The following is a 27,532-nucleotide window of genomic DNA, read 5'->3' as shown; positions in this document are numbered from 1 at the left end:
TCACAGACACTTACCTTCCTTCCTTCCCCCCCCCCCCCTGCATCCTCCTCCTGTTCTGAAATGTGATTTGTCCTTTTCATATGTGTTCATTTTTTTAAATTGTATCCTTTGGTATATATGGTTGTGACTATTTTCTTCCACTATTTGATCTGAGGAAGTGGGTCTGGCCCACGAAAGCTCATCATCTAATAAACCATCTTGTTAGTCTTTAAAGTGCTACATTGTCCTGCATTTTGCTTCAAAATCATGTGATTTGAGCTGAGAGGAATCCAAGCAACATGTGGTGAGGGCATTTCTGGCTTTAGAAGTTGTGCATTGTCTTCTCAGATATGGTGAGCTCTTTAAAGTGCTACATAGTTCTGTCTTTTGTTTCAGATCTATGTTAGTTTTTCTTAAATTAAGCATAGTCTGAAGGACACATTAAAAGAGCAGGCAGGTTGTGTGAAAACCTGGAAAGCGGCAGTCCTTCATTATTAAACAACAGATTTATTAACAGTAAAAACAATGACAACTAGCCCTTTCTAGATTCCAGCCAATGGGTCGGGGGAGGGGGACGAACAAAAACAAGTACGGTAGTTTACTGTTGAGGAGATAGCTGAGACATTGCATCCTGGATCAATAGCTCTTGTTCCATTACGCTGTGTCTATGCATTATATAGATGATCGTGGTGGTGGTTCTCGCATATTTGTAATCCTCTATTTGATAAGACACACACACACACACACACACACAGAGAGAGAGAGAGAGAGAGAGAGAGAGAGAGAGAGATATTAACATATTGGAGGATAATCTGTTCTAGGAATATATGTTACATTTTCTGTTCTGTTTTATCGTCATTAGTAATATTGCCATATGTCACTGATGAATTGAAGCCTGGGGTGCTTACAGCATTCTATCCGACCATTGAATGTTAAGTACATTTTCTCTTATTCTTGGGAGCATATGGGTACTGTTAAAAAGTAGAGGTGCCTGATGTATCCTAAGGCAACGCTTCCAACCTGCTCCACTTCAGTATCTATTTTAAGGGATTCACTGATTTGTGTGTTTGCCTGATTGTGTTTTATTTAACTATGCAGGAACTATAAGTGTCTTGGACTAGTCCTGTTTTGCTTCCCTCCTTCCCTCTTGCTCTGATGTCCTTTTGAATATCAAACGACCAAGATCAAAAGCTACTTTTAGCACCTCCATCCGCCTCTAGAAGCATTCGCTGCAGGGAAAAAAGGGTGATTCGTTTTTAAAACTTAGAGAGCGAGCGAAAGCGAGCGTATTCTATCTGACTGAAAACTTAAAAAAAAACCAAACACCTTACGTGAACTTTAAAGTGAGCCCTATTATCATGTTATTTAAAGGTCCGATCGTGTCAGGTATCACACCGAAGAAAAATGTTATGTCTGACAAAATGCTTATATTTTCCTGTGGTATTAATGAGAAGTTTGCCCTGGGCTATTTCCCCATCTCAGAGGGCAGCAGATGCGGAAAGTCCTTAGGGATCACATCTTTGAAATTTCATCAGCATTCATGGGTGACCTAGCCTTTTCAAGCACAATGATAGACGTGATAAATCATCTTTACAACGAATTCTAATTATCCTTTATGTGGCCTTGGTGCCTCTTGAAAAGCAGAAATCTAACACTTTTCCTTATTGCTTCCAGATTTCTGTGTGGGTGTCAAAAGTGGTTTGTCCTCCTCCTTTCCCTCTGTGGATTGCATTAGCCCTAAACCGGTAAGTGTGCAGGAGTCAAACTACTCTATTAAGTTACACGATTGCTTGTATTGAGCTAAATTTAATTCTCTCCCCCCCCCCAACACTCCCAATGAAATTATGTGGCGCGGTGTAAAATAAGATTAGAAGTATACCATTATAGCAATTAATACTATAATGCCTCCATGATTAGTGTGCTACATTGAATTTCATGGATTTTTGCTCACTGTTGGCTAGATTTCCCTTGGGTCCTCTAGACCAAACCATTGTATTCTTAGTAAATTAAATGTGAAATCGCAGCGATATACTTTAAAAATCCACTATAACCTGTATATCATATTAATAAATCCATTATGATCTGTACAGCATATTAATAAATCCACTATAACCGGTATAGCATATTAATATATAATTCCAATATAATCTGTGTAGCATAACATTATAGCCCTGTATGATCTGCCTGAGAGAGGGGTCTGCCTTTTGTATAAGGATAGGGGATATTGGAGTCCTGGGTGTTATGTGTCATAATGGTTTGCTGGGCTTATAGGGAAAGTGCGTACAGTTTGCAGTGCTGGAGGATAGTCCCATTAGAGAAAGCTGATTGGAGAGCCAGCACTTTCCTTCTCAGAGCCCCCTTCCCCCCCCCCCCCCCGTGGTGCAGCGCTGGTGCCCCGCGGGGATGAGGGCTGTCTGTGCCCCGGGATTCCAGCGCTGCCCACCCATGGATGCTGAACAGAGGAGACCCAGCGCGGCTGGAGGCGCACAGCGCGGAGAGCTGCCAAAGCGCAGCCTTTTGTAGCCTAGAGCGGACCCAGATTCTTCCCGCCGCCTGGCTCTGACTCCAGTGGGCCTGGGATCCGGTCACGGCTGCTTTGTGTTCTGCCAGAGCTCTCTGGCTCCCCAGTTCTTGCACGTGGCTGGCGGGGAACTTGCACGCGCCCTTCACTCGGGTAGGAGCGCAGCTCCCTCGGTTCCTTCGCAGTAGGCCGGGAATGGAGCTGGCCTGTAGCCAACGTGCCTCGCCTAGCCACTGAGCGGAGCGCCTGTCAGGGCAGCAGCCGCGCTTGTCCAGCAAACGGGGCCACAGCAGCGGCGGGAATGGCGAGGAGGGCCGGGTCTGCCCCTGTTGCAAACCGGAGTCAGGGACTGGAAGGAGTGGGGTGGGGAACCCGCACACACACGGCTGCTCCCTCCTGCTCCTCCAGCCTAACCTCTGCCCTGGGACCTGTCCCCAGCCTCTGGTTTGCACGTGGGCTCTGTGGCCCGTGCCTCCGGGCGCGGGTGCCAGGGATCGCCACGTGCCCAGCTGTCCTTCCCATTCAGACTCTCTTGCGCATTCCCCTCCCCGCAAGGTGCTGGGCGGGCGCCAGCCGCACGCAGCCTGAGGGAGTTGGCCAGCAGCTCCGGGCCTCCGCACTTTTGGGGAAGGGGGGGCTGGGCTCCCAGCCCTATAAACCGCAACGCGGGACTGGGCTCCCCTAGGGGGGCATCCACGCCTCCCTGCGAGCCGCGCCCAGGGGCTGCCGGGGCTCCAATACCCTTGGGCAGAGCAGCGTTTACCCGAGGCTGCAAAACTGAAAGGCGCCAGCGCCAGGGCAAAGTGCTAATCGGTGGGAAGCAGCGTCTGCCGGGCTCTGCTTTGGCTGCGGAGCTGGAGGGGAGAATTCCTCTGTTCACTGCTAACACTGCCAGCCCCCTGCCCCCCAGCCGTGAGTGCCTTTAAAGAGGAGCCCGTTTGAAGTGGCCCTGATGGAAATGGGGCTATTGCCGAGGTGCGGTAATGGCTGTCTGGTTATCTGCTTTCAGGACGCTGTGGGGAGGAGATAAGATGGTTATTAAGAGACCCGTTTTAATGCTCAGGGATCGCTTTCAGAGCGCCCAAGAAAAATGGACTTTATCTAGTCTATTATTATATACAATCGGGTCGTTGATGTTTCGCGTTACTTTAGAGCCCATGAATAAAAGCTAATAACTTTCCCCGCGGCCTGTTTATCGGCTGGACACCTGGGGGATTTTTCACTTTGTCAGAGCTTATTAAGGAGAGACTTTTAGGGGTTAGGCCTGGGGGTTGGGGCTCTCCCCTCCTCGGGGCTCACTTAATGCCTGCCATTAATTACTGATGTGGCACACAGGCCTTTCCCAGAGCTGGGGGCTAAGCCAAGGGCTCTGCTCCCTGCCAAGGGCCAGGTGGTGACTTCCAGTTAGTGTATGGGCCTGGCTGCTCAGGAGCTTGGACCTGAAGGGGAGACGGGTGTAGGGAGGGCGCTGGGGGTGGGGGATTAACTCCTGCTGGGACTGAGGTCTGCAGAAGGGGAGGAGGCTGAACTCCGGCCACAGGGCTGAAGAGGTGAGGGACTGGGCAGTGCAGGAAAGCGCACTGCAGGCGGACTCAGGACACGGAAGGTGAATCTACACTGAACTCCCACTTCTGTCTACAGCAATGCAATGTGTGCTTACCCAGGGTCCCTGGACCGACTGGAGGAGGGTCTGTGCCTGAGTCCAGCTGAGTCCCCCTCAGGGCTCAAACCTTATTGCTTTGCAGCCTCAAACTGGACTCCTGTTCTGGGAGGCCAATAAAGCAGTCCACAGTCCCACAGGCTGACTTTCTTTGTCCTCTGGACAGTCAAGTTTTCCCCACATTGCACCAAGAACAAAGGACTAATAAACCTCATGGGGGAGGAGGGGCCTTAGGAAGTCTGGGGTATGGGTGATTGGCCTTGGGCCTGCATAATACAGTTGGAGCCACAGGTTGGGACCCAGATTTCAACAGTTCCCAGCTGGAAGTTACAAATGAGTGTAGCCCTAGGGCAGAGGTGGGTAACCTTATTTGGGTTCTGGGGCTGCTGACACACAGAAAAATCATAAGTGAGAAGCAAAGTGAGAAACCCCTGACTGAGAAGAAAAAAGACACTCCTCCTCACATTCCCCTGCACACCAGAGCCTAGGGAGGCCCAGGCTAGTAGATTTTGTGTGCTTCAGCCCTGTGAGTGGGTGGCAGAGGGGTTGGAGTGCCTGTGCAGGTTCCCCAATGGGGGACGGGGGGGGGGGGGCAGGAATCTCTGAGTCTCTGGGAGCTGGATTCAGGCCTGAGGTTCCCCACCCCCTATCCTAGGGCAACAAATCCAGGCTCTGCTAACTTAAGTTCTATTAACTCTGGGCTTCCACTGCAGTGTTGATATACCTAGAAAGGCAATGGAGGGAGCCCTACAGCAAAATTCTGGCCCCTTTGAAGTCAATAGCATAACTTCCCTTGACTTCAACAGGCTTAGGAATTCATTTCTGTTTCCTTGTGGCAGTGAGGACATGAGGATTGTGATTATGGCAGTCACCAAGGACCAGGGGCCTGATTATGGGTGGAGGGCATGGGGCACTGGTGGAGAATTCACTACTCTGCCCCCCTAATAAATGTCCAGCAACATTTGTTACCCTTTCATGCCAGGTAATTTAAACTTCCCCCTTCTGCCCTCACTTTACTTAGATTTTAAGGTGTCTGGGAGCAGAGTCCATCTCTTTGTTATTTGTGTGTACAGTACTTCCTCATTTAACACTATAGATGCATTTCTGAAAGTGTTCGTGCTACGCGAAAATGTGCTATGTGGGGTCAATTTTCCCATTAAAAATAATGGAAAATGTGAGAGTTGCGTTTCAGGTGGTGGTGGCAAAGTCAATTTTTTGCTGGTGCTCTGTCATCGATGTCAGCATTAGATATCTAGCAACACAAGATAACTAGCAACACAAGTTGCTGTGGTTTGTTAAAACACAAAGATAAACATGTGAGTGAGCGGAGGAGCACTGTGACCATGTGTGTTCATCTGCTCATGCATATTACCACTGTTTTCATCAGCTTATACCACTGGATGAAGTAGTCTGCCACTTGATTATTTTCGTGTTATTTTGGGGATGGTCGTGTTATTTGAAAAAGTTCCCTAAAAAAACCCATGCTATTGCAAAAACATGTTAAGCAGGCATGTGTTAAATAAGTAATTACTGTACTGCACCTAACACAGGTGGGGCTGGACCACTTAGGTGCTAAGCAATACAATTATAGGCTACGTCTACACTGGCCCCAAATTCCGGAAAAGTGATGCAAAGCAGGTAAGTCAGAATAGGGAAATCTGCGGGGGATTTAAATAAACATGTCCACCGCTTTTTTCCGGCTTGGGGAAAAGCCGGAAAAAAGCGTCTAGACTGGCGCGATCCTCCGGAATAAAGCCCTTTCAAGTAGGAATAAGAGATCCTCCGGAAAAGGGCTTTATTCCGGAGGATCGTGCCAGTCTAGATGCTTTTTTCAGGCTTTCCCCGAAGCCGGAAAAAAGCAGCGGACATGTTTATTTAAATCCCGCGGGGGATATTTAAATCCCCTGCGGATTTCCCTATTCTGACTTACCTGCTTTGCATCACTTTTCCAGAATTTGGGGCCAGTGTAGACGTAGCCATAATGTTTATTTTTTCACCTTTCTAATTAAATTTGTGTCTGGCTTCTCCACCATGGGAAACTACTACTATTGCACATGCTCATGTTCCCAACAGGAATTCATCCTCCTTGGGGAAGGGACCCATGTGTTCCTTCCTGACATTTCCCTCCAGACAGGTCCCTGAAAGCATTTGGAAGGAGAGAGGCAAACTTGATTGGTGAGAAGTTTAGAATTTCATGAGGAGTATTTTACAGGGAGAAGAGACCTGAGCCTGGTGAGACTGAGGCCGTGGGGAGTAGGAGGAGTTTGGCAGGTTGTTGATTCTGGGTGAGGCTGTGGTGGCTGGGAGAAAGACTAGACAAGGTTTATGCGGGGGAGGGATTGCTTCTGGATAGGATGACTGAGGACATTTTCTGGGAAGGGTGGTGTGTGTGTATGCATGCTTAAGACTTTGATTCATGGAGGATTGGCTTGGAATTAGTAGGGTCAGAGCCCATTCAGCCACCTCAGTGCAACTCTGGACTGAAATGCCTCCCTGAGGATATAGGAATTCCAAGATGGTGTCCCCCCCCCCTCACGTTTGACTATTTTGGCTCCATCCCAGATTCCATAGCCATTATACAAGCCCCTGCATTCATTGGCTGCAGTTTCCTCAAACAGTGGTTTTCAGCCTGTGGTCTGTGGACCCCTGGGGGGGTCCGCAGTCTATGTCCAAGATTGCCAAAGGGATTCACTCTTCCACTGGAAATATTTCAGAGACCCACAAATGAAAAAAAAAGTTGAAAGCCACTGATCTAAAACACGCCTTTTAACCCGCTGGAAGCCTGAAATGGAAAGCCCCCCTACATTTTGGGGGTAACCAGGAGTAAGGATGCCATTTCATTTGGCAAAACTTGTTTTTAAAATACCAGCCATTAATTAAACCTGGCATTAATATGCAGCGTAGATCCGGTCTCACAAGGCTTGACAGATGTGTGAGCTCTAACAGAAGAAACCACTTTAGGTAGGCACAGCTTAGTGTAAACGGGACATCACTGGAATGGAGACTCAGGGTCCTAGCATTCACGGGACGGTGTCAGCAATGTGGTATTTTCTGCGGAGCGAGAGAGGGACGAGAAAAGCACCTTTGTGATAGCCTGGCTCCGTTCGTGAATCCTGTCTCTGCCAGGGCGTGAAACTCTTGACTGCGCTGCTGCTCCTAAACACTAGAAATCAAAGGCGTGTATAAAAGGATTAGCTTGGCCAATGTGCTCCGCCTACAGCGCCGGGCTTACTCTACTCGTTAGCGCTGCAGACAAGCTGAAGCGGGGCTCACGCTTTTTTTCAGGACGCGAAGGGTTGGTTTGGGAAGAAAAGTGCATGGACGGGGATTCCTGCGCTGCTTAGCGCCCCTGTCCCCTTGCCTAGGCGCCCGACCGATTCTCGCCTCCTGCCCGCTGCCTCCCCTCCGCGCGCCGGGGCGCTGTCCGTCCGTCCGTCCGTCCGTCTGTCTGTCCCCGCAGGCTGATGTCACTGTGGCTGCGAGCCCCGACGGGATTGGCTTGGTCAAGGCGTGGAGGGGCGCGTGTCTCCGGCAGCTCCAGGCAGCGGCGGCGGGGGTAGCAGTCGGGCAGGCAGGCTAAGATCCACCCCTCCTGCGATTAGCCTCACGTTTACACGGCTCCGCTGTCGGCACCAGGCAGCCGTGCCAAGGCAGTGCTAGACCTGCCTCCCTCCCGCCCTGCAGGCGACGATTCATGAGGAAGCCCCCTCAATGCCAAAGCTCTGCCTCCAACTTTCCTCGTTAGCAGCCAAGCCGGGGCGTGGTGGCGGCGCTGGGGGGAGCTGCGGGGACGACCATGGACTGGGGCTCCTCCGCCTGGCTCCAGCCTGCAGCCAGCCCGCCGCGCCGCAGCTGTACCCCGGGAGTCTGAGTTAGGAGGGGGGAGCCTTGCAGGGTTTCCCCGCGTCCTCCGGGTCTGCTGGACAGCGCCTCTGTGACAGGCCGAGGGGGGATGCAGCGGCCACCGCTTGCCAGCGAAGTGGCTCTGAAGGTAGCAGGCGCGCGGAGGAGAGGGGCTCGCCCCTTCAGCCCAGCCTGTTCCTAGCCCCCGAGGAGGAGCGGAGCGAGCTGCCTGCGTGTCTCGGGCTCGCTGGTTAATAACACGCGTGAAGAGGAGCGGAAGCCCCGGCTGGAAAGTCTTTCCTCCGTCCCTTGCTAATTGTCGCCACAGATTTCGCCGCCTCCCTGGACTGCCCCTGAGACATCACCCGTGCATGGGGGAGGCAGGAGAGGCGCGCTCCGGGCTGATGGCCCGCGCATCCTCCGACGAGTCCCGCTGCGCGGCCCGATGAGGGCTGGGTGCTGATGGGCGGCGGGAGCGGCGCAGAGGACAGCGGGGGACAAGCTGCAGCTCCGCTGGGCCGCTGAGCCGAGCTGCTTTGCCCGCGGGAGGAGCCCAGCAGACAAGGTGCGCCAGAGCGGGACAAAACAAGGAGCGAGGGGTCGGTGGGATCGCTGCCTGGCTTCGGGGTCCCTACCCCCAGCCCGGCGCAGCCCGCCAGGATGAAGGAGTAACTCGCGCTCGGCGGGGGTCCTGTGCCAGCGCCCAGGGAGCCGGAAAGATCCAACCAAACTATGGCTTTTCAGCCAGCGCCCGATCCCTCCAGCGCCACCCGGAAAAACCCCAGCCTGCTGGAGATAGGCGCGCTCTGCCTGGACTCGGAGATCATCTTCGGCTTCACCAGCCACCTCCTGCGGAGGAAAGGCAAGGTAAGAGAGGGGGCTGCGGGAACAGGAGAGCGCTAGGTGTCAGGGGCAGCAGCGGGCGAGCTGGGTTCGGCTTCTGGCACCGATTTTCTCACAGGTGAAGACAGGAGCAAAAACTTCCTAGGCTTTAAGTGGCTCCTAATCCCCGGTACAAAGTTAATTCCAAACGTGCCAGGAGCCCACGTGCAGTTTCAGCACCACGAGCAGTCCGGGCTGCACAATAAAACACCAGCAATTCAACCCCAGGAAGGGAGCGCTGCTGGGAACATCCTTCCCTCCCAGGGCTCCTCTGGATCTGTCCCAATGGCAGAGGCGCGGGCTAAAAGGCGCCGATTTCTCCCTTCTGAAAGGGCTCGGGGCGGCGCCCTCGGAACACCCGGTGTAAAGCATGGAGCGGTTGGCCTCACTCTCTGGGAAGCCTGTGCCATGGGGGTGTCTTAGAAATTATTAGTTCTGTGTTGCTCCAAAGTGATTTTTAAAAGCGCTCGACTCGTTCTCACTGTGGGCAGCAAGCAGGGCCCATCCCCCTTTGCGATCTAGTCCGACGCTGGGACTCAAAGGAGGCGTTTGCAGCCATTATTCAGAGGCATGAAATATTTAAGCAGCAAGTTACTGAAGACCTGCAGCGCGCATCGAGCCGACACTACAGGGAGGCCGGGCACATCACTCATAGGCGTGTGTGCGTCTGCCTCCTCTGCCCTCCAGGTTAATGCCAGGGACAAGGTACTAATGAAGCGCTCCCAACTGCGCACAGTGCTGGGGACAGATCAGAGCCAGCCTCGTTCATCTTTCTCCTCACCCCCACAAAAACTTTCCCTGGGCACTGCCGGGCTAGCTCCTTCAGCGGGGCTCGCCAGGGCGGTCCGCTTGGGTGCCCAAGGCACTGGAATTTGCCAAGGGCATCCCCGAGGCGTTGGGTGAGCAGGTGGGGCTCGTGGAGGGTCCCAGGCCAGGATTTCTAAGGGCTGCTGTAAATTAGGTCCGAGTGTCACATTCTCTGATGTCACCTGATCGCTGCATTGTTAGTTTTTGTTGGGGGGTGGGCGTGTGCTTGTGATTCGCACGTAAACTCCGCAGGGGGCCCCGCCTGCAGCTGGAGGTTTTAGGGTATGAGGGCTACCCAAGGCCTCTGGGGGGCTCCTACCGCGGCACGAAGGCTTTGCGGAGCTGCCGTGTGCATGTGTGAAGCAGCTGCGGCGCCGGCGCTGGCGGGGGAGCTGCTGCATGAAAGAAGCTGGGGAGGTGGCGCATGGGATGAAGTGGAGCATAAGGGAGCTGGCGCGCAGTTGACAGAGTTCAGAGCCATTAGGGATGCATTTAACAGCGTTCATTAAGCCTCTGGGATAAGTTTGCCTGGCAAAGGCTATCTCCCGCATGAGGCGACACGCATCATGGCGCACTCGGATCTTTGCTTGAGCACCTAAAAATCCAGGTGAAAATCTCTGGGAGCTAGAGAGCGATTCACGTTATGTGGCCAAAGGGATTTTCCATGTAGGGTTCTGATGTGAAGGCGCTTTTCTGGCTGTAGATCTTCACTCATCTGTGTCCAAAGGGGAGGTGAAGAGGTGCAGCGGGTTATTATTATAATAACCCATACATACTGAGTGAAGCACACAGCGGGCATGTAAGGCTGGTGCATATCGTTGTCCTGTTTTAACTGGGATTATGTGCGCGCGGAGGGGAACCAAAGATTTCCAGCCGGCCTGCCCAGTCGAGTGGCTCTGTATAAGCGAGGGATAAGAAAAAAGCCACTTTGGGGTGTGTGTGTGGCGGAGATATCCCCTCCGCCTCTTCTGGGTGGGACTGGGCGTCGCAGAGTGAGGGCGCGTAGACTGAATTCGCGGAGGACCCAGGCAAGCACATGGCCAATTCTCTGAAGCCAAGGTGCGGAGTGGCATGGGGCCGGCAGATGGCGCTCCAGTCACAGGGACTGCTCTTAGCCCGCAACCGCAGACCCGGGCTATAGCGCCTCGGTTCCTGCAGATGCTCCATGCAAGAGCTTATCAGACGTACGGTGCGAGGGCAGTAGCTGGACAGGGCAAGCAGGTCGCAGAGACATAAGAGCAAAGATCCAAGCTCCGCAACTACCCCGGCCTGCGAGAGGGAGCGGGGCAGCCACTGGCCGTCACAACCTTACTCTTGCAAGTGCAACACGTATCCAGATCCTAGTTCTTGCGGGCCAGAACCGAACGGGCCGGGCAGGCCTCTGGTGTCTAGCTGGGGAAGGAGCGTGGCAATCGGGGGAGCGACATGATTGCAACACAAATGCTAAAGATCAGAGGCAGAGCGGCAGCCACATAGACAATTAGCTTAGGAACGGGGAATTCTCCACCTGTGCGGTCAATTGTCACATGCACATTCCTGAAGAGCTGAAGGGAATGGGCGGAGCAGTGCACACACTCTGGCGTGTCTCTCTTTGTGTGTGTGTGTGTGTATGTGTGTTAGCTGGACGAGGTGTGTGAGGCTCTTAAACGCCACCCAAACCGAACTCTGGAGCCAGGATCCCTGCTGCATGGGGGAAGGGGTGGTGTATCCCCTCTTCAGTCACATGAAATAAAACTAACAGTGAGAGTAACTCTAAGGACGAACTGTGCCGGGCTAGATTTCAGAGCCCAGGATTACATCCCCTGCGCCCCGGATCGTTTCTCTCCCCCCCCCCACTCCTGCTTGGGATGTAGTGTTTTAAAAGCCTGAGCCTTGTTTGGGAAGTTGGGCTCGGGCTGCACCGTGCGAGCAATTAGCTCTGGGTTTTATTCGAATTCAGTTAATGGGAGCAAAGCGCCTGCGCCCCTGCAGGTTTGGAGCCGAGCGCAGCCTGGAGGGTCACTGGGAAAGAAACGCTCAAACTCTAGAGGGTCTCTCCTCGTTCATCCCACCCCACGCGGAGCCCCCGCCCCGCCCCTAAGAGCCGCTTTTCCTCACGCGCTCCTGAGCTCTCGGCCCCTTTCTGCACCGAGGTGGGGAGCTCACTGCTCCTCCCCTCCGCTCCTCCCGGGGCTGCTCTCGCCAACTTGCAACCCAAACTTTGCTCCTTTCACTTCCAACAACATGGGCGGAAACATCACGTAGCTCCGAGCAGCCGCCGCCCGTGCAAGTGGAAACCAAGGAGCCGAACTTTGCAGCCTCTTCGGCCCCTGGCCTTGGCAATGGGCAGCGAGGACTTGCAGGGCAGCTCGGGACTACTCAGCCCAGTGTAGCTGCAAACAGCTCGGATCTGGGCGTACGGCGGCGGGAAGGGGGGTCAGGCGCCAGGTGATTAAAACCTGCCTGGTCTGTCACCATGAGCCGGGCTGCAGAGCACCCCGCTGGGAGAAGGTGCCTGGGCTCTGAACCCCGGGCCCCCGGGGTAAGTTGGAGTGGGACTATTCACTGAAAGTTAATGGAGCCTAGTGCAGAGCCTGGGAGGTCCCCGCCCCGACTTTGCGCGGGGAGCCCTCTGGTGCTTGGGAGTTTGGTGCGCGTTCGCCGCGCGCGCTTGGCAACTTTGTACGGGAGGCTGTGCAAGCAGCGTGCACGCGAGTCGGTCAGTGCTCCGCACTGAGGGGTGCAAAGCTCGCTTTTTTGCATGGCCCCCTCCCTCCAACCCGGCCCAGGGCTGCTCTTTGCAGCTTTCCTTCCCAGGCGCAGCCTGCCTCAGTTAATGGGAGCTGCTGGCTACTTGCATTGACCTGGGTCATTTTCTCTTTGCAGATCGCGGAGGGCAGCTCCGGGCGAGAGCCGCCCCCGCTCTCTCTGGAGCTCTCCCCGAGGAAGAGGCTGCAGCCTGCCGCCGATGAGGACCGTTGCGGCAGCCGCCCCCCTCCGGAAGGAGCTGGGGCTGTCTCTGTGGCCGAACTGGGGCACTTCGAGAGAGCCGGGAAAGGGGGATGGTGCAAGAACTGTCAGGTCAAGCTGGCCGAATTCAAGAAGCAAGCCCTGAAACTGGCAGCCGGCAGCAGCCCCGCTAACTCCCTGCCGGTAAGCCATGCCCTTGCCCTCTGCCGGGGTTAACCTGGGGCAGGCACAGACCCACGGAGAGCTCAACTAGAGCTCTAGGCTCTGCCCAGTAGGAGCTGGCTACAGCTAGATCTTTATATCACACTCTTCACAAATCTGTGTGAAGAGGGTTACCTAGAACATGCAGAGTCTAGATTCTGTGCCTAAGATTCCTGGAACCTGTCTAGAGCTGTCATGTGTAACTCAGTGCTGTCTAGCCTTCTTCAAAGTACTTTTCTGTATCTCTGGGCTGTTTATAGTATATAAACTCTTTATAGTATATTCTATACACTATATAGTTTATCGTATATGCTATGCTGTAGAGCTAGATCTCTGTTTAGGAATTCTCCCTGACTATATGTTGTGCAGGTGTAGGCTTTTGCTTAGTGCTGACTCAGAGCTACAAAGGGAGAAAAGGGGGAAAAAAACTCAACTGGTTTCAAGACTGAGCTTGATAAGTATATGGATGGTATGGTATGGGAATTGCTTTATAGTGGCATGTGGCCCATTTGCTACTGCTAGTGGCATATTTCCCTGACAGTCAGAGATGAGATACTAGATGGGGAGGGCTCTGATAGTTTGGCTAGTGGGTCTGATGTACTTTAGGTCAGGATGGAATTTTCCCCCAAGTCAGATCAGCAGAGATTTGGAGGGTTTTTCACTTTCCTCTGCATTATGGGGTACAACTAGTGTCAATAATGGATTCTGTGTAATGTCAAGTCTTTACATCAAGATTTGAGGACTTCTGTAACTTAGCCAGAGATTATGGATCTATTGTGGGAGAGGTTCAATGGTCTGTTGTATGCAGGAAGTCTAGATGATCACAGTAGTCTCTTCTGGCTTTGAAGCCAGGGCTCTGTATAGTATACATCTAGATTGCTGCACGTCTGTTTTTTTCTACCTATCTTGCATGCAAATCAATTCTAAAAATTCAGTACTAAAATGGTTACAAATATTTCAAGGACTTTCGATTTCAAACTTTTCTTTAGCCTAACAAAACTACAGCTATTGCAAACACCCTGCACATACATGTAATTGATTGCCAGTGTTACTTTTTGCTCACAACGTGGGCTGGAGAGTAGATTAAACATTGTGTGGAGTGCAGTCCAGAACACTCACTATGTCAGAGATCAAAGTCAATTCAAACTGTGCAGTCTTTTCTCACACTAAAGAGCATCAAGTGTCAAAAGTGCCCTTTGTTAAACTCTGTAGAAGTTGGTGTAAGTGGTTGTGACTGAGCTCCAGTCACATAGTTCTGGAAATAGCCTGAGCTGAAGCTGCAACTGAGCTTTACAGGATGTTAATTGGTTTTACTGTAAAATGACTAACAATTGGCAGTAACTATGGTGCTGCTCATTTCATGCAGGTGATAAAATGCTACTGAAAGTTACATTCTGATATTCCTGATGTGCCTACATATTTCATTCACATAATTTGGAATGAAAGTTTGTGAAGTATAGTTTTACTGGGCCCTAAATAGTAGGATGTTTGAATATATCTCTCTGGTAGATTGATTCCTGTTTTTAATTTCACAAGAGTAAACTTTAGGGATGCCAACATCTCATGCCTTTATGCCTTGTACTAGACATTGATGTGTATCTGATAATGAATGAGTGCAATGCACAAGTGTTCTAGAGCTTTGCAATATGTATTGATTTACCTATGAGTAGTGTGCTCATCTGCACAGTCTTCTTTCTGTGTGTATATCATACACATATATTAATTGCATTATATTATTAATATGTTCTTCTAGCATAAGCGTGTAAACTATCACACTTGAATGCAATAATAGATAAAACACATATACAGTCATGACTAGACACATTAATGGCTCACAGAGATTAGGTAAAAGCGGTGGAGAGTCCTGTGGCACCTAATAGACTAACTGAAGTGTTGGAGCATAAGCTTTCGTGGACAAAGACCCACTTCGTCAGATGCATGTCAGAGATTAGGTAGTGGGACAACATAGAAAGAAGGCAGACAAAATGTGTGTTATACTTTGGTAACATTGGAAGTAACATTGTTTTCCAAACAATGCTTATCTGGATGTTTGCAAGAATGGTTAGGGGGGCTCTGCAGAGGAAGCCAAGCCCTCGTGACCTTCATTTTAATTCAAGGAGTTCCTGTATGATATACAGAATTGCTATTGAATCTAAATATAGTTTTGTTTGGAGGTGCATTGTACTGTATTGTCAGAATTCAAAGCTCAGATTATAGTATTTTAGGGCTTGATCCAAAGCCCTGTGAAATCAATAGGAGTCATTCCATTGCCTTCAGTGGGCTTTGGTTCAAACCCTTATTTCTTTAGTGTAAAATGTCAAGTACTTTATCTTAGCTGAAGGCAGAACTATTGGACCTCCTGTTGTTTGGATTGCCATGAATGGTGAATAGGAATTTAATTCCTATTGTTAAGTTTATGTGATATACTGGCTTTAAAAGAAGCACAGACTGCTGAATTCTTATGATTCTTAAAGGGGTCTCTGCCTTCATTGGAAAGTAATGGGGTCCTCTATTTGAATGAAAGAGTAAATGGATCTTTGTCATGGGGAAAAATACATATGCTGGAAAGTCAATGTGTCTTGCCCAGGTGTTCAGGTGAAGAGACCTGTCTCCAAAGGCCTGGTTGTGTGGTCTCATATGTGAAAGTCTCTGGGGAACCTCCCTGATAATTACTTGATGATGGGTAAATTAATCTCTTTTTTCTTCAGAGTTCAAAGCATGCACAGAAAAGTAATAACTTAATAGCTGTCACAGTGTTAAAATCTTGAAAAACTTGTTCCTAAAGTAATAAATACAAAGAGTGGTTAGATTATTAAGTAGCATATAATAATCTCAAAGAGCTGAAGCTGTAAAGTTATTTTCAAATGCCCACCATACATTTAGCTCAGCAAATAAACTGTTTAGTTCAGAGTGCTGTCTTGATTTACAGCAGTTGAAAATCTGAACCACTGTCTTGGCAGGAAGAGCATTTTATAATGCTTGTTCTAGAAAGGCAGCTTTTATTTTGCTTTCTTGTTTAATTGCATAACAAGACCTTAAAAAAAGCTTCTTTTCTGAACAGTTGCAAGTCCATACACTGAAAAGAAAGATAGTTTCTTGTTATTTGTTGTAATGTACTATGGGATGAGTAAACACAAGAAGGCTACTTCTTTGAACTTGCTATGTGCATAAAGGATTTGTGGCCTTTGCCTGGATAATTAAGGGATCTTTCAGCACAGATTCAGAAAGGTCTCCACACCTGGTTCAGAGGCTCCTTGGGAAGGTTGGTCGGCAGTGTAGAGATGAAAGAGGGAAGTTGTGTTGTCATACATGATGCAGATGATAAATGACAGAATTCAAATTAGAGTAAAAAAATCAAAATTTTGTTTGCTTTCCAAAGGATGAGTTTCTGTAACCTGTCCAACTGGACAACAGAAATATAATTGCTTGGGAATAGTATGGTTAATTTGACTTTTGTGCTGCTGACCTTTTAGTAAAAAAGAACAACAATAAAATGAAAATAAAGTTTTAGTGCTAGAGTGAGATGCATTGACTACTGGTATACATTCGTTGTGTATATCTTTTTAAAGTCCACTTATCATAAATGGACAGCTGATAAGAAATATATGAATGTTTGCATAGGTTAAAATTCCAGAAACAGGCTTTAAGAAGACATTCATTATACTCTACACTGTCAATTCCCTTCTTTTTCTGTTGTCTTTACTATTTGTTGTCATAGTGATACCTGAAAATGAATTAAGATATAGTTTCCACCAAGCATGTGTAGAAGCAAGAAAAGTTTAATGTGAAAGTATCCCAGATTAGCTTTATGTATTGCAGTTCCAGCATCAGTTTTCTGAGCCTTGTATTGATTCTGTAGAAAAAAGAAAACAATAATATTAGTTTATCTCTAATAAAAAAGGTTTGTATTTGTCTTGTGGACTGGATGCCTCAGGGAACTGGTAATGGGATACTGAGCCTTTTACTAATGGGCTCTGGTTTGAATTCAGACCAGGCTGGTAGTGACTGAAAGTTGTTATAATTTGACAGCTGTTTGGTGGCCAATAGGAAAAGAGTTGGTGGTCGCAGTCTGGTTCCCATTTGGCAGATATCCTCATCACAAAACCACAGCACAACAATTAGTACTAATTGGCATAGTTGTTGGCAGTCACACAAGAGAGGCCACGGACTGAATGGGCATGTAGATTTAAATAATAATAATAATGCTTAGCGTTTAAGATCTTCACAGCACTTGACAAATGTTAATTAATTAAGCCATTCAATGCCTCTGTGAGGTAAGTAAGTCTCAGTTCTAAAGAGATGTCAAAGCAGCATATGGACCTCAGAAATGAAGGGAACAGGAAGAGAAGATAGCGTTGGCCTTCACACACAAATTATACCTCTTTAATTATACTGGTATAGTTAAAGTAGTACAGTCCAAAAATGTGGGTGCAGCTGTAAAAGTGCTTTATACTGGTGTAGCTGTTCCTGTACGGAAAGGGGGATAATCTATACTGGTGTAAGACACCATTATACAGGTACCAGTTAGGGATATAAAATCCCATTTAAAATGTTAACTGGTTAAATTGTGTGGTTAACCAGTTAACCAGCCCACTATGTTTCACTGTGGGGAGGGGAGCACTGGAGCAGTTCCCCACCTGCAGCATGGTGCCGTGAGCACGGCCAGTTGGGAGCTCCACCCCCCGTGGTGAGGCATGATGTGGCTGGCCAGACACCTCTGGCTGGGATGGATGCCGGTTAACTGGTTACCCTTGTACCACTATAACGGTGTCTACAATAGGAACATAGTTATAATACTATAGTTAACTAAAAAAATCACTTCCCTATCCCAAATAGTTATGTCAATATGAACTATGTGTTCTAGGAGTCACATGGGGGGGGCGTGTGATTGCCCCGACATGACTCTTCCCCATGCCACTGTGAGAGGGCTGGGACAACGCCCCCTTTGCTCCAGGCTCTAGCCCAGGCCATGTCTCTTCCTGCTCCCATCCTGCCCTTGCTCTGCCCCCACCTCACCTCTTCCTCCGAGACTCCTCCCCCAAGCATCGTGGCCCAGGGGACTAGTCGAGAGGCCTGGCACCAGCAGCAGGGGTCAAGTTTCCTCGCATTCACTAGCAGTAATGGTGAGAACTGCCTCTGCAGTCACCAGAGGGAAGCATGGCTGTGCTCCCCTAGCTCCCAGCCCGTTGCTGTGCTTCCTGCTGGTGACTGCAGGATTGGTCTTGCACCTCCCTTGAGTGATGCAGCTGGCAGCAGGGGAGCAGAGCCGCATTGCTCTGCTTCCTGCTACTGGTGAGTGCAAGGAGGTCTCTGAGTATGTAAGATCTGAACTTCATAAGGCGGGTGAGAGTTGGTTTCCTTTCTCTCCTTAATCTTTTGAGCTCTTTAGAATATGTGGCTGTAGGGTCTGGAATATGGTGAAGTCAGCTGATTATTTGGAATGATTTACTAGGCTATGACCAACCTATGATTCATCTTTATTTTGCTGTGGGAATATTTTAACCCCACAGACTGGCTCTGCCATAATGTGGTTGACATACATAGGAGGAATGATATGGAAGAAGCTTGTGCTAACACTCTCTGCATTTACCTTGTGGAAAATAGGGGGTCTCTGGTGTTAATGTTCCAGTTTTCAGTGCTTTTTGTGAGCACTAAATTCTCTTTAAAATGTTTCATATTTAACCTTTCAAAAGATGCATCAACACAGAAGGTGCATCTTTGTTAGTAAATATGAGCCACAGGGCATTTTTGATGGATCTTTAATATTTAATTTCTGCAACACATAATCTTTCATAGACTTGGCTGGTAAGTGATTCAGACTATGAGATCAGATGTGGTTTTCAGGTTCTTGTGTAAGCTGATAAAGGAGATAGCAACAATGTCAGATCAAATATACTGAAATGAGCAACTGGGTAAGTTTGCATGTCCTCAACCCTGCAATAGTTCCCATGCTATATAATAGGCTATGGAAGCTCATGGGATTGAAGCAGGATTGAAATAATTTTGCCTAAAACATTTGCCCTTTTAAAACACAGGTGAGCAGGATAATCATGCAGCCATGATGTCTGAGGCAACTGGTCTTCTCACAGAGGGATCTGAAATGGGGAAAGTTAGGACGACACAATTAGCTCTGGAAACTGCAACCTCCTGGGCTGGTTCAGAGTAATTAGTCTCTTGCTCTTTGTCAAGCTAATTGCTTTAGACCCTGGCATACTGGAGTGAAAAGGGAGAGAACACACAAACCAGTTAAAAATCCCAGGGGGTGTGAAAACCCACCTGCTCCAAACATCTGGGGTTACTTTGAACCCGTTGAATTGCGTAGCACTGTTTTAGGCAAGAGATCCACCTACAATGATCCCAACCTCTGACAATAGCAAGAGTGGGGGAAGCAGTGTTTATCTCTTCTGCTGCTGCAAGTTGTGATGGAGGTAATATCTACACTATGCACCTTACAGTGGCACAGCTGTGCTGCTAACTGCTCTTTGTCCACAGAGGAGGGCTCTCCTGACAACAAAATAAAATCACCCCCAATAAGGGGCACCAGCTTTGTCACTGGGAGAGTGTATCCTGCTAACAAAGTGCTATCCACACCCGTGCTTTTGGTGGAGTTCTTAAAACTTTTGTCATTCAGGTAGGTGGGTTTTTTTTTCACACCCCTGAGTGACAAAAGTTTTAATAATGAAAATGCAGTGTAGACATAGCTTTGTTCTTTTGACTTGATAGTACAAGACTCTTGGAATGTGGACCAATGAAATTACTGAGGGATTTTTCTCTGCCTAAAACAGGAGCATCCCCACTTTTTTCTGCAAACCCCTGACGCATGGACCTCCAATACCATGGAAATAGCATTGTCTGTTTGAGACCAAATCTTTTTATTTACTGAGAACACACTGAAACTAGGTAGGGCAAGCTAAACTGGCCTGCTTTTGATGGACAAATTTTCTGGTGTACTGTCCAGTTTTTATATGGTCCCTTTTGGAAGGAGGAAACTTTCTACCTGGATTCGTATACACTTCCTATAAGGAATAGAATTTTAGGAAGACCCTGTTGTCCATCTTTGAATATGAGCTAGATCTGGTTGGATGTCACTCTGGTTAAGAGTGGGGAGGATTTGTCTAATTAAGATTACCCCCTTCCTTTTTGTTAGTTTAGGGGAAAATCCGTGGAACCCAACTTGTCAAATACCATCCCTATCTTCCAATCTGGAACCCCTAATCCTAGAAGAAGTATTCCCTACTTATATGCCAGTGTAGTCAAGTAAAGAAAGTAGCAAGAAATTTGGATTCTCTTCCTGCCTGTTACACTCATCTTCTGAAAGTCACTTAGGCCAGAGTTTTCAATGTGTCTGCTAATTTTGTGTATCTGTTTTTCGGTTCCCCTGGTGAGAAAACTAGGACTTTATTCTTAGCGCTTTTAGGCATCCATGACTTCCATTGGCTTCAAATGAAGAAAGAATGGTCTATAGTTGAGGCAATGAATTAGGACTAAAGAGATCTGGCTTTAATGATCGGATCTTCAATAAGCTTCCTGTGTGAACCTGTGCAAATTATTTAATCCTCTATGCTTCCATTTCCCATCTGTAAAATGGGGATAATAGTATTTTTTCCTTCCTTTGTCAGTTTTGTCTTTGGGGTAGAAACGGTCTCTTACTATTTTTTTTCTTCGGTGCTTATCACAAGGGAGACTAATATGAGTTGGGGGGTATCTAGATGGTATTGTAATTAATTGACAACAGAATGCTTCAATAGGAAGTGTATACATTGAAATTAAGTTGCCAAGTCTTGTAGTGTTAAATTGGGGGAGATGATAGGGACTGTCTAGTTGGGGTCACAGGTTACAGATGGGTTACTATCATTTGAAGAGAAAAAATGATTTAGGAACTGGAAACAAATCCAAGTATTTTAGGAAATAATCCTTTAGAATTATAAAAATGAGTCTGGCCTAAAATAACTCTGACATCAGGGACACTGGGAATCTGTGGAACAGGAAGCATGGGGTGGTGCAAAGTGGAACGTGTTTAGGGAGCAGAAAAGAGCTCAAATAAGTAAGAATGGATTAGAGCTTTAATGATGACATGGTAGTAGCTAGAAAATGTTTATCTGCACATTGCAGTGGTCCCTTACTATACTGATGAACAAAGGTGGATCCTTGTCATATACCAGAATTAATAGTACAGGTTGGACCTCCCTGGTCCAATACCTTCCGTACCTGAGTGGTCCTGAACAAGGGACTTTGCTGGACCACCGGAGGTCATTTTTGGCCTTTCCTGTCACCGTCCCCCCAGTCTGGCTCCATTCCTGGCTTGGCCTCCCAGCTGGCTCCCCCAGTCCCTCCCAGCTCTGCCCTGGCAGATCATTGGCCCTCTGTTGGTACTCCTAGCCCCTCCAGTACTGGCGCAGCCAGCCCGCGGTCCTGCCCTACTGCGGCAGTACTGGCCCTGACACCAGGACTCCTGGCCTTGCTACAGCAGATTCAGCCCACTGGACATTCCGGCTGCCCTGCCGCTGGCTAACCTGGACTCCCTTGTCAGGGTTCCTGGCTGATGGGCCTCTTACAGCCAGCCTGGCTGGGTTCCCGGCCCCCGCATGGCTTCTGCCTCTGGCCCTCCACGGAGACTCTCTGGTCCAGCAACATCCATGGTCTGGATCGCATGTTGCTGGACCAGAGAGTCTCAGTTGAGAGAAATCCAACCTGTACTGTTGTGCTCATTCAGTTGCAAAGTGATGTTATTATGGAAATGTACTACAAAATGGGTTACCTTGTTTTCTCAGATGTCTGATTTAAAAAATGAAAAGAGGAAAAATTGTTTTCAAATGAATATAATCAGCAAGGGATGTATGTAACCTTGCAATAAGTAATTTAAGTTTAATATAAACCATTGGTGTAAACGTTCTTTTAAAAGATGCTCTGGGCTATGTAGTAGCATAGGTAGCATATTCTGTATTGTGGGGAGTTGCATTTGAAGATGTAGTGCACGTTTTTATTGAATAGTACACACATCAAACTTCTGTAACTTTATTGTTTATGCTTAATTATTGTTGATCTAAGACTATAATGCTTTTGTTACCATCCTTTCTTCAAAACATACACACATGCACATGTATACATACACATGCACATAGACAAGTAGTCCATTTTGACTGACTTTTCCATAACGTTTTAATTGCACAAGCTTAAGGTATATAACTAGGGATGTGGATGTTTAACTGGTTAACCTGTAAGTCTCTCAACTCTCCCTCCCTTTAGTTGGTTAACCTGTTAAACAATATGTTTAACTGGCTAAACAATTAAATGGGATTTTACATCCCTATATGTAACTGAGATGTTCATTTGCATGTAGGGAAAAATGTTTAAATTATATCAACAGAGCCATTAATTTTAAACAGCAGAATTTCATGTCTATTTTTGTATGCTTACTTTTAGCACTTAGAATCAGGCTTTGTTGCATACATATTGTACTTCAGGTTGAACCTCCCTGGTGTACCAGATCCTTGGAACCTGACTGGTCTCGAATAGGGCTGCCATGGCAGGTCCCAAGGGAGGTCAATTCTGCCCTCTCACCGCCTAGCTCTGCTCCTGGCCTCAGCTGTCTCTCCTCTAGTCACCATCCCCCTACTTCCCAACAGTGTTCTGCTTACAGCCCTGTCAGACCACAGATGTTGCTGGATGAGAGCGTCCTAGTTTTTAGAGGTTCATCCTGTAATGCAAAATGCATTAATGCTTACAGCAGGATCTCAAGATGCGCCAATGCTAAGGGTTAAATATACTGTAATATCCCTCATCCTATGAGTCATGTCTTACATTCAGGTTTGATTCAGTGATTTTGGAATTTAGTAAATGATCTGAATTTCTTGAGGAGACTGAGGCCAGTATTACCATATGTCAATACTTGTACAGAATTGATTAGAACACCAGACAGAAGTGGGGAAGTGATCAATTTTCATTTAGCTCTTAGCAAATCTTCTTCTAACAATGTTGGGGGATTTTACACTACTCAGTGACTCTGACGTGAAAGCATTCTGAACAAAATTGAAACCTGATACCTCTATTTAGGGTGAACATTGAAAGGCTCTCAGCATTAACTGTGGAAGCAAAGCATTAGTTCTGGTTTTCGTAGCATTCAGAGGATTATGTTTAAAGTGTATCCTGTTTTACCGCAACATACAAATGTTGAAATGTATTTTGTGCTACCATTAAGGCAGGTAGAAGACGTGTAGAGTTATATATTGATCAACACTGATCTGATTGAGAATGGGCTGAGTTTGCTGGAGTGTTTTAACAGGCATATTCAGTTTGGTTTTACTCTCTCTTTTTAAACATAGAATCATATAATTGTATCAATACAGGGTTCAAGAGCTCTCAAGAAGTCATGTAGTCCACACCCTTGCACTGAGCAGGGCTGGCTCTAGGTTTTTTGCTGCCCCAAGCAAAACATTTTTTGGCCGCCCCTCCCCGTTTTTTTGTCGGGGGAGGATCCGCATGCAAATGCAGCTTGCAGGCTTCCTGAGGGTGGATGTGCAAATGCAGCTTGTGCGGTTCCCTGGGAGGTGGGGTGCGTGCTTCAGGGGGAGCCCAAACCCTGGGGCATTTTCATCTCCTAAGAGAGCACCAGGGACTCCCCATGTGAGGACAACGGGAGGACAGGTTCATCCACAGCAAGCCAGTTAAAAGACTTCCAAAGCATGCAGCTGTTCACATCACCTAGTGCTGGAGTCCTGGTCCCACTCCTCACTCTGTAAAGGGGTTTTATTACTAGAAGACTTATAATCACTCAGACTCCAACCCCAACACATAAGCTGTTCAACTCTTGGTGTCCATGGACAAGAATCAGCTTCACTATACAATGAAACAGTTCAAAGGGATTAAGAGAACTTTTGTTTCAACTCCCCAGCTCAACTGTCCAGAACAAGACAGGTACCAGACAACAAAACCCCACTAGCCTAGCACCTATTCCATGAGCGCAGCCCTGTGCTTTCTCCTTCAGGGACGGACCAAAGAGCCTCTGAAGCAGGGTGGATTGATTTAAATAGCTTTGATTTAAATCTCTAATTTTAATCATGATTTAAACCGGCAAGCAGAAAACCTAGGGTTAAATGAGCAATTAATCATTTAAATTATACTTTTAAAATATTTTCCTAAAGGATAGTTGAGTCTTATTGATTAGCAACCTTTAAAACATGTTGATTTACAACTAAATATAACCTTTATGCCAAATTTGGTGCTTCCATTTACTAACCAGGAGAATACACTCAGTACAGCTACCAACTAAATAAATGCCCAAATAATTGTGTAACTTACATGTAATCAGATTCTTAATTTTTACATTTTTATTCTATTACAAAATGGTGTGTAATAGGAACACTTAAGAGACAGGTTTTACCCCATTTATTATTTGCTAAGTGGTGTCTACTTTTTTTAAAACATATGATTTGCATCTGCTTCTGTCTGGACGGAAATTCTATTTAAAATAAACAAAACCATCATTTATTTTTTGTATGAACTAAAACTTCCTTAAATGTGAAGGACACATAAAAAAGTATCCAAACACATTTTGCATCTAAAATTCATCGATTAAACAAAGGAAATATCCATAGCAAATTTAATAGATCGAATCTAGTCATCATGTTCTTCAAGATGTTAGAACGCTCTCATAACCAGTTTTTTACTGAGAGAAGAGGAAAACAAGTCTTTCTGGTTCGTCAATTCTCAGTTTTGCAACGGTGAATGAACTAATCATTGAATTGAACTAGCTGAATAAACCAAAGTGATAAAAACATTCTTTCTTCACCTGCAGAAGAAGCGACTGCTGATGTAAACACTGGTTCTGGGTACTTACACTAGTGAACTGGTAGACCTTCTTTAAAAGATGACAGGAGACATGTTCTATTTAATTTTTAAATTTAATTAATAAGTTATTTAAATAGGTTATGATAAATTTAGGCCATAACAATTTTTAATTTAATTTTAAAGGTATATTATTTAAAACAAAACCTATTTAAATGGGATCACAATTCCAATTTTAACAAAGCTCTCCTGCCCCAGACAGGAAGGGACTTGGGGACATGGGCACTGGAAACACCAGAGTTCCCCTTCCTCAGACAAAGGGACAGGGAGAATCACCTGGGTTCCAGGCAGATGTGAGGTTGTCAGGACACAGCACAAGGGGGCTGGGTTCCTGGGAAGGTGTGTTTGTGTGTGTGTATATGGGGAAGGTTCAGGGCTCAGAGAGTAGGGTGCGGGGGGATTGTTTAGAGAGCCAGACAGGAGATTGGGATCCAGGTGAGGGGGGGGAGGGAGAAGAGGAGATGGGGTCCCAGCAGGGTTTCAGTGGGCCAGGAGGTGGGGTTGCTGGGCAGAGGCCAAGCCAGGGGAGGCGAAGGAAGGAGGAAGATGGGGGAGGGGTCACAGGACAGTGGGCAGGGGCACACGGGGAGGGGACAGCCAGGCAAGGGGGGTTCACAGTCAGGGGAGCTGCGGGGGAGAGAACACAGGCGGGGGGCCGGGGGCGGAGGAGTTGCAGGGAGGGTGCATGGAGGGGCTGGCTGGAGGGGGGCCCACGGGTGGGGAGGGCCCGCACTCATGAAGGCAAAGAAGAGGCTGCTGGGCTCAGCCTCACCAGCCGCGGCCGCCCCACGCCGCCCTCCCAGCAGAGGCCGCGCTTCAGGGCTGCCCACGCAGCGCTCCCAGTACCCTGGGGCCAGGCACAGGCTCTGAACTTTTATATTTTCTCATTTATATTTTCTCAATTTGTTTCCCGAACAGAAAGTTCAAATACTGGACTGTCTGGTTCAAAACCAGACATCTGGCAATCCTATCCTTTTCTGCAACTGTATCACATTGTTGACTCATATTCAGTTTGATCTACTATAGTTGCCAGATACTCTACTATTGCTAGCGCTGGGGTGGGCAATAATTTCTGATGGGAGGCATTGCCAAGAATTTGGTAAGTTATCAAAGGCCACATTCTTCCATCATATTAATGGAGGAGGTGCGGGGACTGGGATGGAGGCTGGGTGCAGAAGGGAGCTCAGAGTAGTGTTCAGGGGTGCAGTCTGGGAGGGAATTTGAGTGAAGGAATTTGGTGGGCCATTGGATGCTTTATTTACCTGTACATCTTCAGGTATGGCTGCTCGCCTCTCCTATTGGTTGAAGATCGCTGTTCCCGGGCAATGGGAGCTGTGGGAAAGTGTCCAGCAGCCTGCCAGGGGGCTAATCCTGGCAAATCGTGTCCTGCCTGCTGCCCAGTTATTGCCAACCCATGGTCTAGCGGTAATAAGTCCTGTCGCGATTGCAGGAAACTTGACTAGATGATTTCTCAAGATCCCTTCCAAACCTATGATTATATGATGGGCAGTCTCTGAGCATCTGGTACTGAGCTTCTGGGTACTTATCAATGAAACTGCGCTGCTCATGGTGGGGAGCATAAAAACTACTACCCATGATGCAGGTACTGCTTAACAGAAGCCAAACTACTATGAACTTCATAATACAACATCCAGAAAAAAAAATAGCCAGTCTTAACAGAATACATGTGCTTGTTGTGATGTTCACATGGGCTTTGGTAGACTTCCAAAGCGAATTCCAAAGGCAAAGACTGTCTACTGTGAAAGTGCCATTGCTTGTCCTGGGAAGTTCACTTACACAAATGAAAGGCCAGAGCTAGGGATATTAAATTTAGATTAATTGGCTAATCAAATAGTCAATGTAATTTGCATCGAATATTCAATTAGTCAATAAGGACACTTCCGCCTTTGAAGTGTAGCAACATCCCTAACGCTGTTGCTATACTTCAAAGGTGAAAGTGCTGCAGGGAGCATGGGGCCAGTGGGGGACTAAAGCAGTCCCCTGCTGGCCCTTTGCTCACCATGGTGTTTCAAAGCGGCAGCACTTCATGGAGCCTGGGGTCAGCTGGGTTGATCCCAGGCTCCATGTGGCACTGCCACTTTTGAACTCCGTGAGTAGTCTGGCACCAGGCTGCATGCAGTGTTTCAAAGCAGCAGTGCTGCATGGAGCCCGGAGTCAGTAGGGGCGTCCTGGACCCCATGCGGCACTGCTGTTTTGGAACGCTGCATGTAGCCCAGTACAAGCTGGGGACTCCTCAGTTAGGGAAGTGACTAGTTGACTAATGTGTCGACTGTCTGATAAGCATGTGAGCTGACTAGTCATTCACATCCCTATTTGGCGCATCCAAGTTGATCATACCTGTGATGATGCGGTATAAAGTGAGAGACAGACACTTGTAGATGGATTCCCAAATTGAGTTTAATGTCTAGGCTGGAATTGGGAAGAAGAAATGAGGACTAACAGAAGCACAGGAAGTTCCCAGGCTGACTTTATTGTAAAAGTAATAGCAATGCCACCACATTGTGTCAGTCTTGTGTTAAAGGCATACACCTGTTGTATCAGGTTGTTGACTACTTGGAGTATAAAAACAATGATTTTGATAAAAGAGAAAGGGCTGAAGACAAGTTAGGTTCTGATGAGAAAGCCAAGTGACCCACATTGAAGGCCAAATCCTGCATGCATCAGTAAGAGAAATAGAAGTTGCATACTGTCTTGTAAGCCTGCTTTTCATTGAGCCACCTGTTCATTAGATTGGTTGGAACTAGTCAGTAGAGTGGAGAGCGGGATTTTCTTCTGGTCCATGGTAGGGAGTTAAAGAGTGGTTTGGAAGACTGGAGGAGCCTGTG

General features: G+C 47.7%; 1 protein-coding gene across 4 annotated transcripts in view; it reads left to right on the top strand.

Annotated features, from left to right (window-relative positions):
* Window positions 1-8,081: 8,081 nt before the first annotated feature.
* The window catches only part of KIF26A (kinesin family member 26A), a 148,414-nt gene continuing 128,963 nt past the window's right edge, over window positions 8,082-27,532 (top strand). The window contains exons 1-2 of one of the 4 annotated variants that reach the window (XM_075926463.2): window positions 8,082-8,870; window positions 12,558-12,824. In XM_075926463.2, coding sequence (XP_075782578.2) covers window positions 8,736-8,870; window positions 12,558-12,824 — 402 coding nt within the window. In that variant the 5' untranslated portion in view covers window positions 8,082-8,735. The other 3 variants (XM_075926464.2, XM_089778339.1, XM_075926465.2) reach the window with 3 other exon arrangements.

This window comes from Pelodiscus sinensis, chromosome 5 (genome assembly GCF_052426305.1).
Source record: "Pelodiscus sinensis isolate ZL-2025 chromosome 5, ASM5242630v1, whole genome shotgun sequence".
Taxonomy (NCBI): domain Eukaryota; kingdom Metazoa; phylum Chordata; order Testudines; family Trionychidae; genus Pelodiscus; species Pelodiscus sinensis.
Note: the sequence above shows the minus strand (reverse complement) of the source record. Positions and strands in the feature narration are given on the sequence as shown.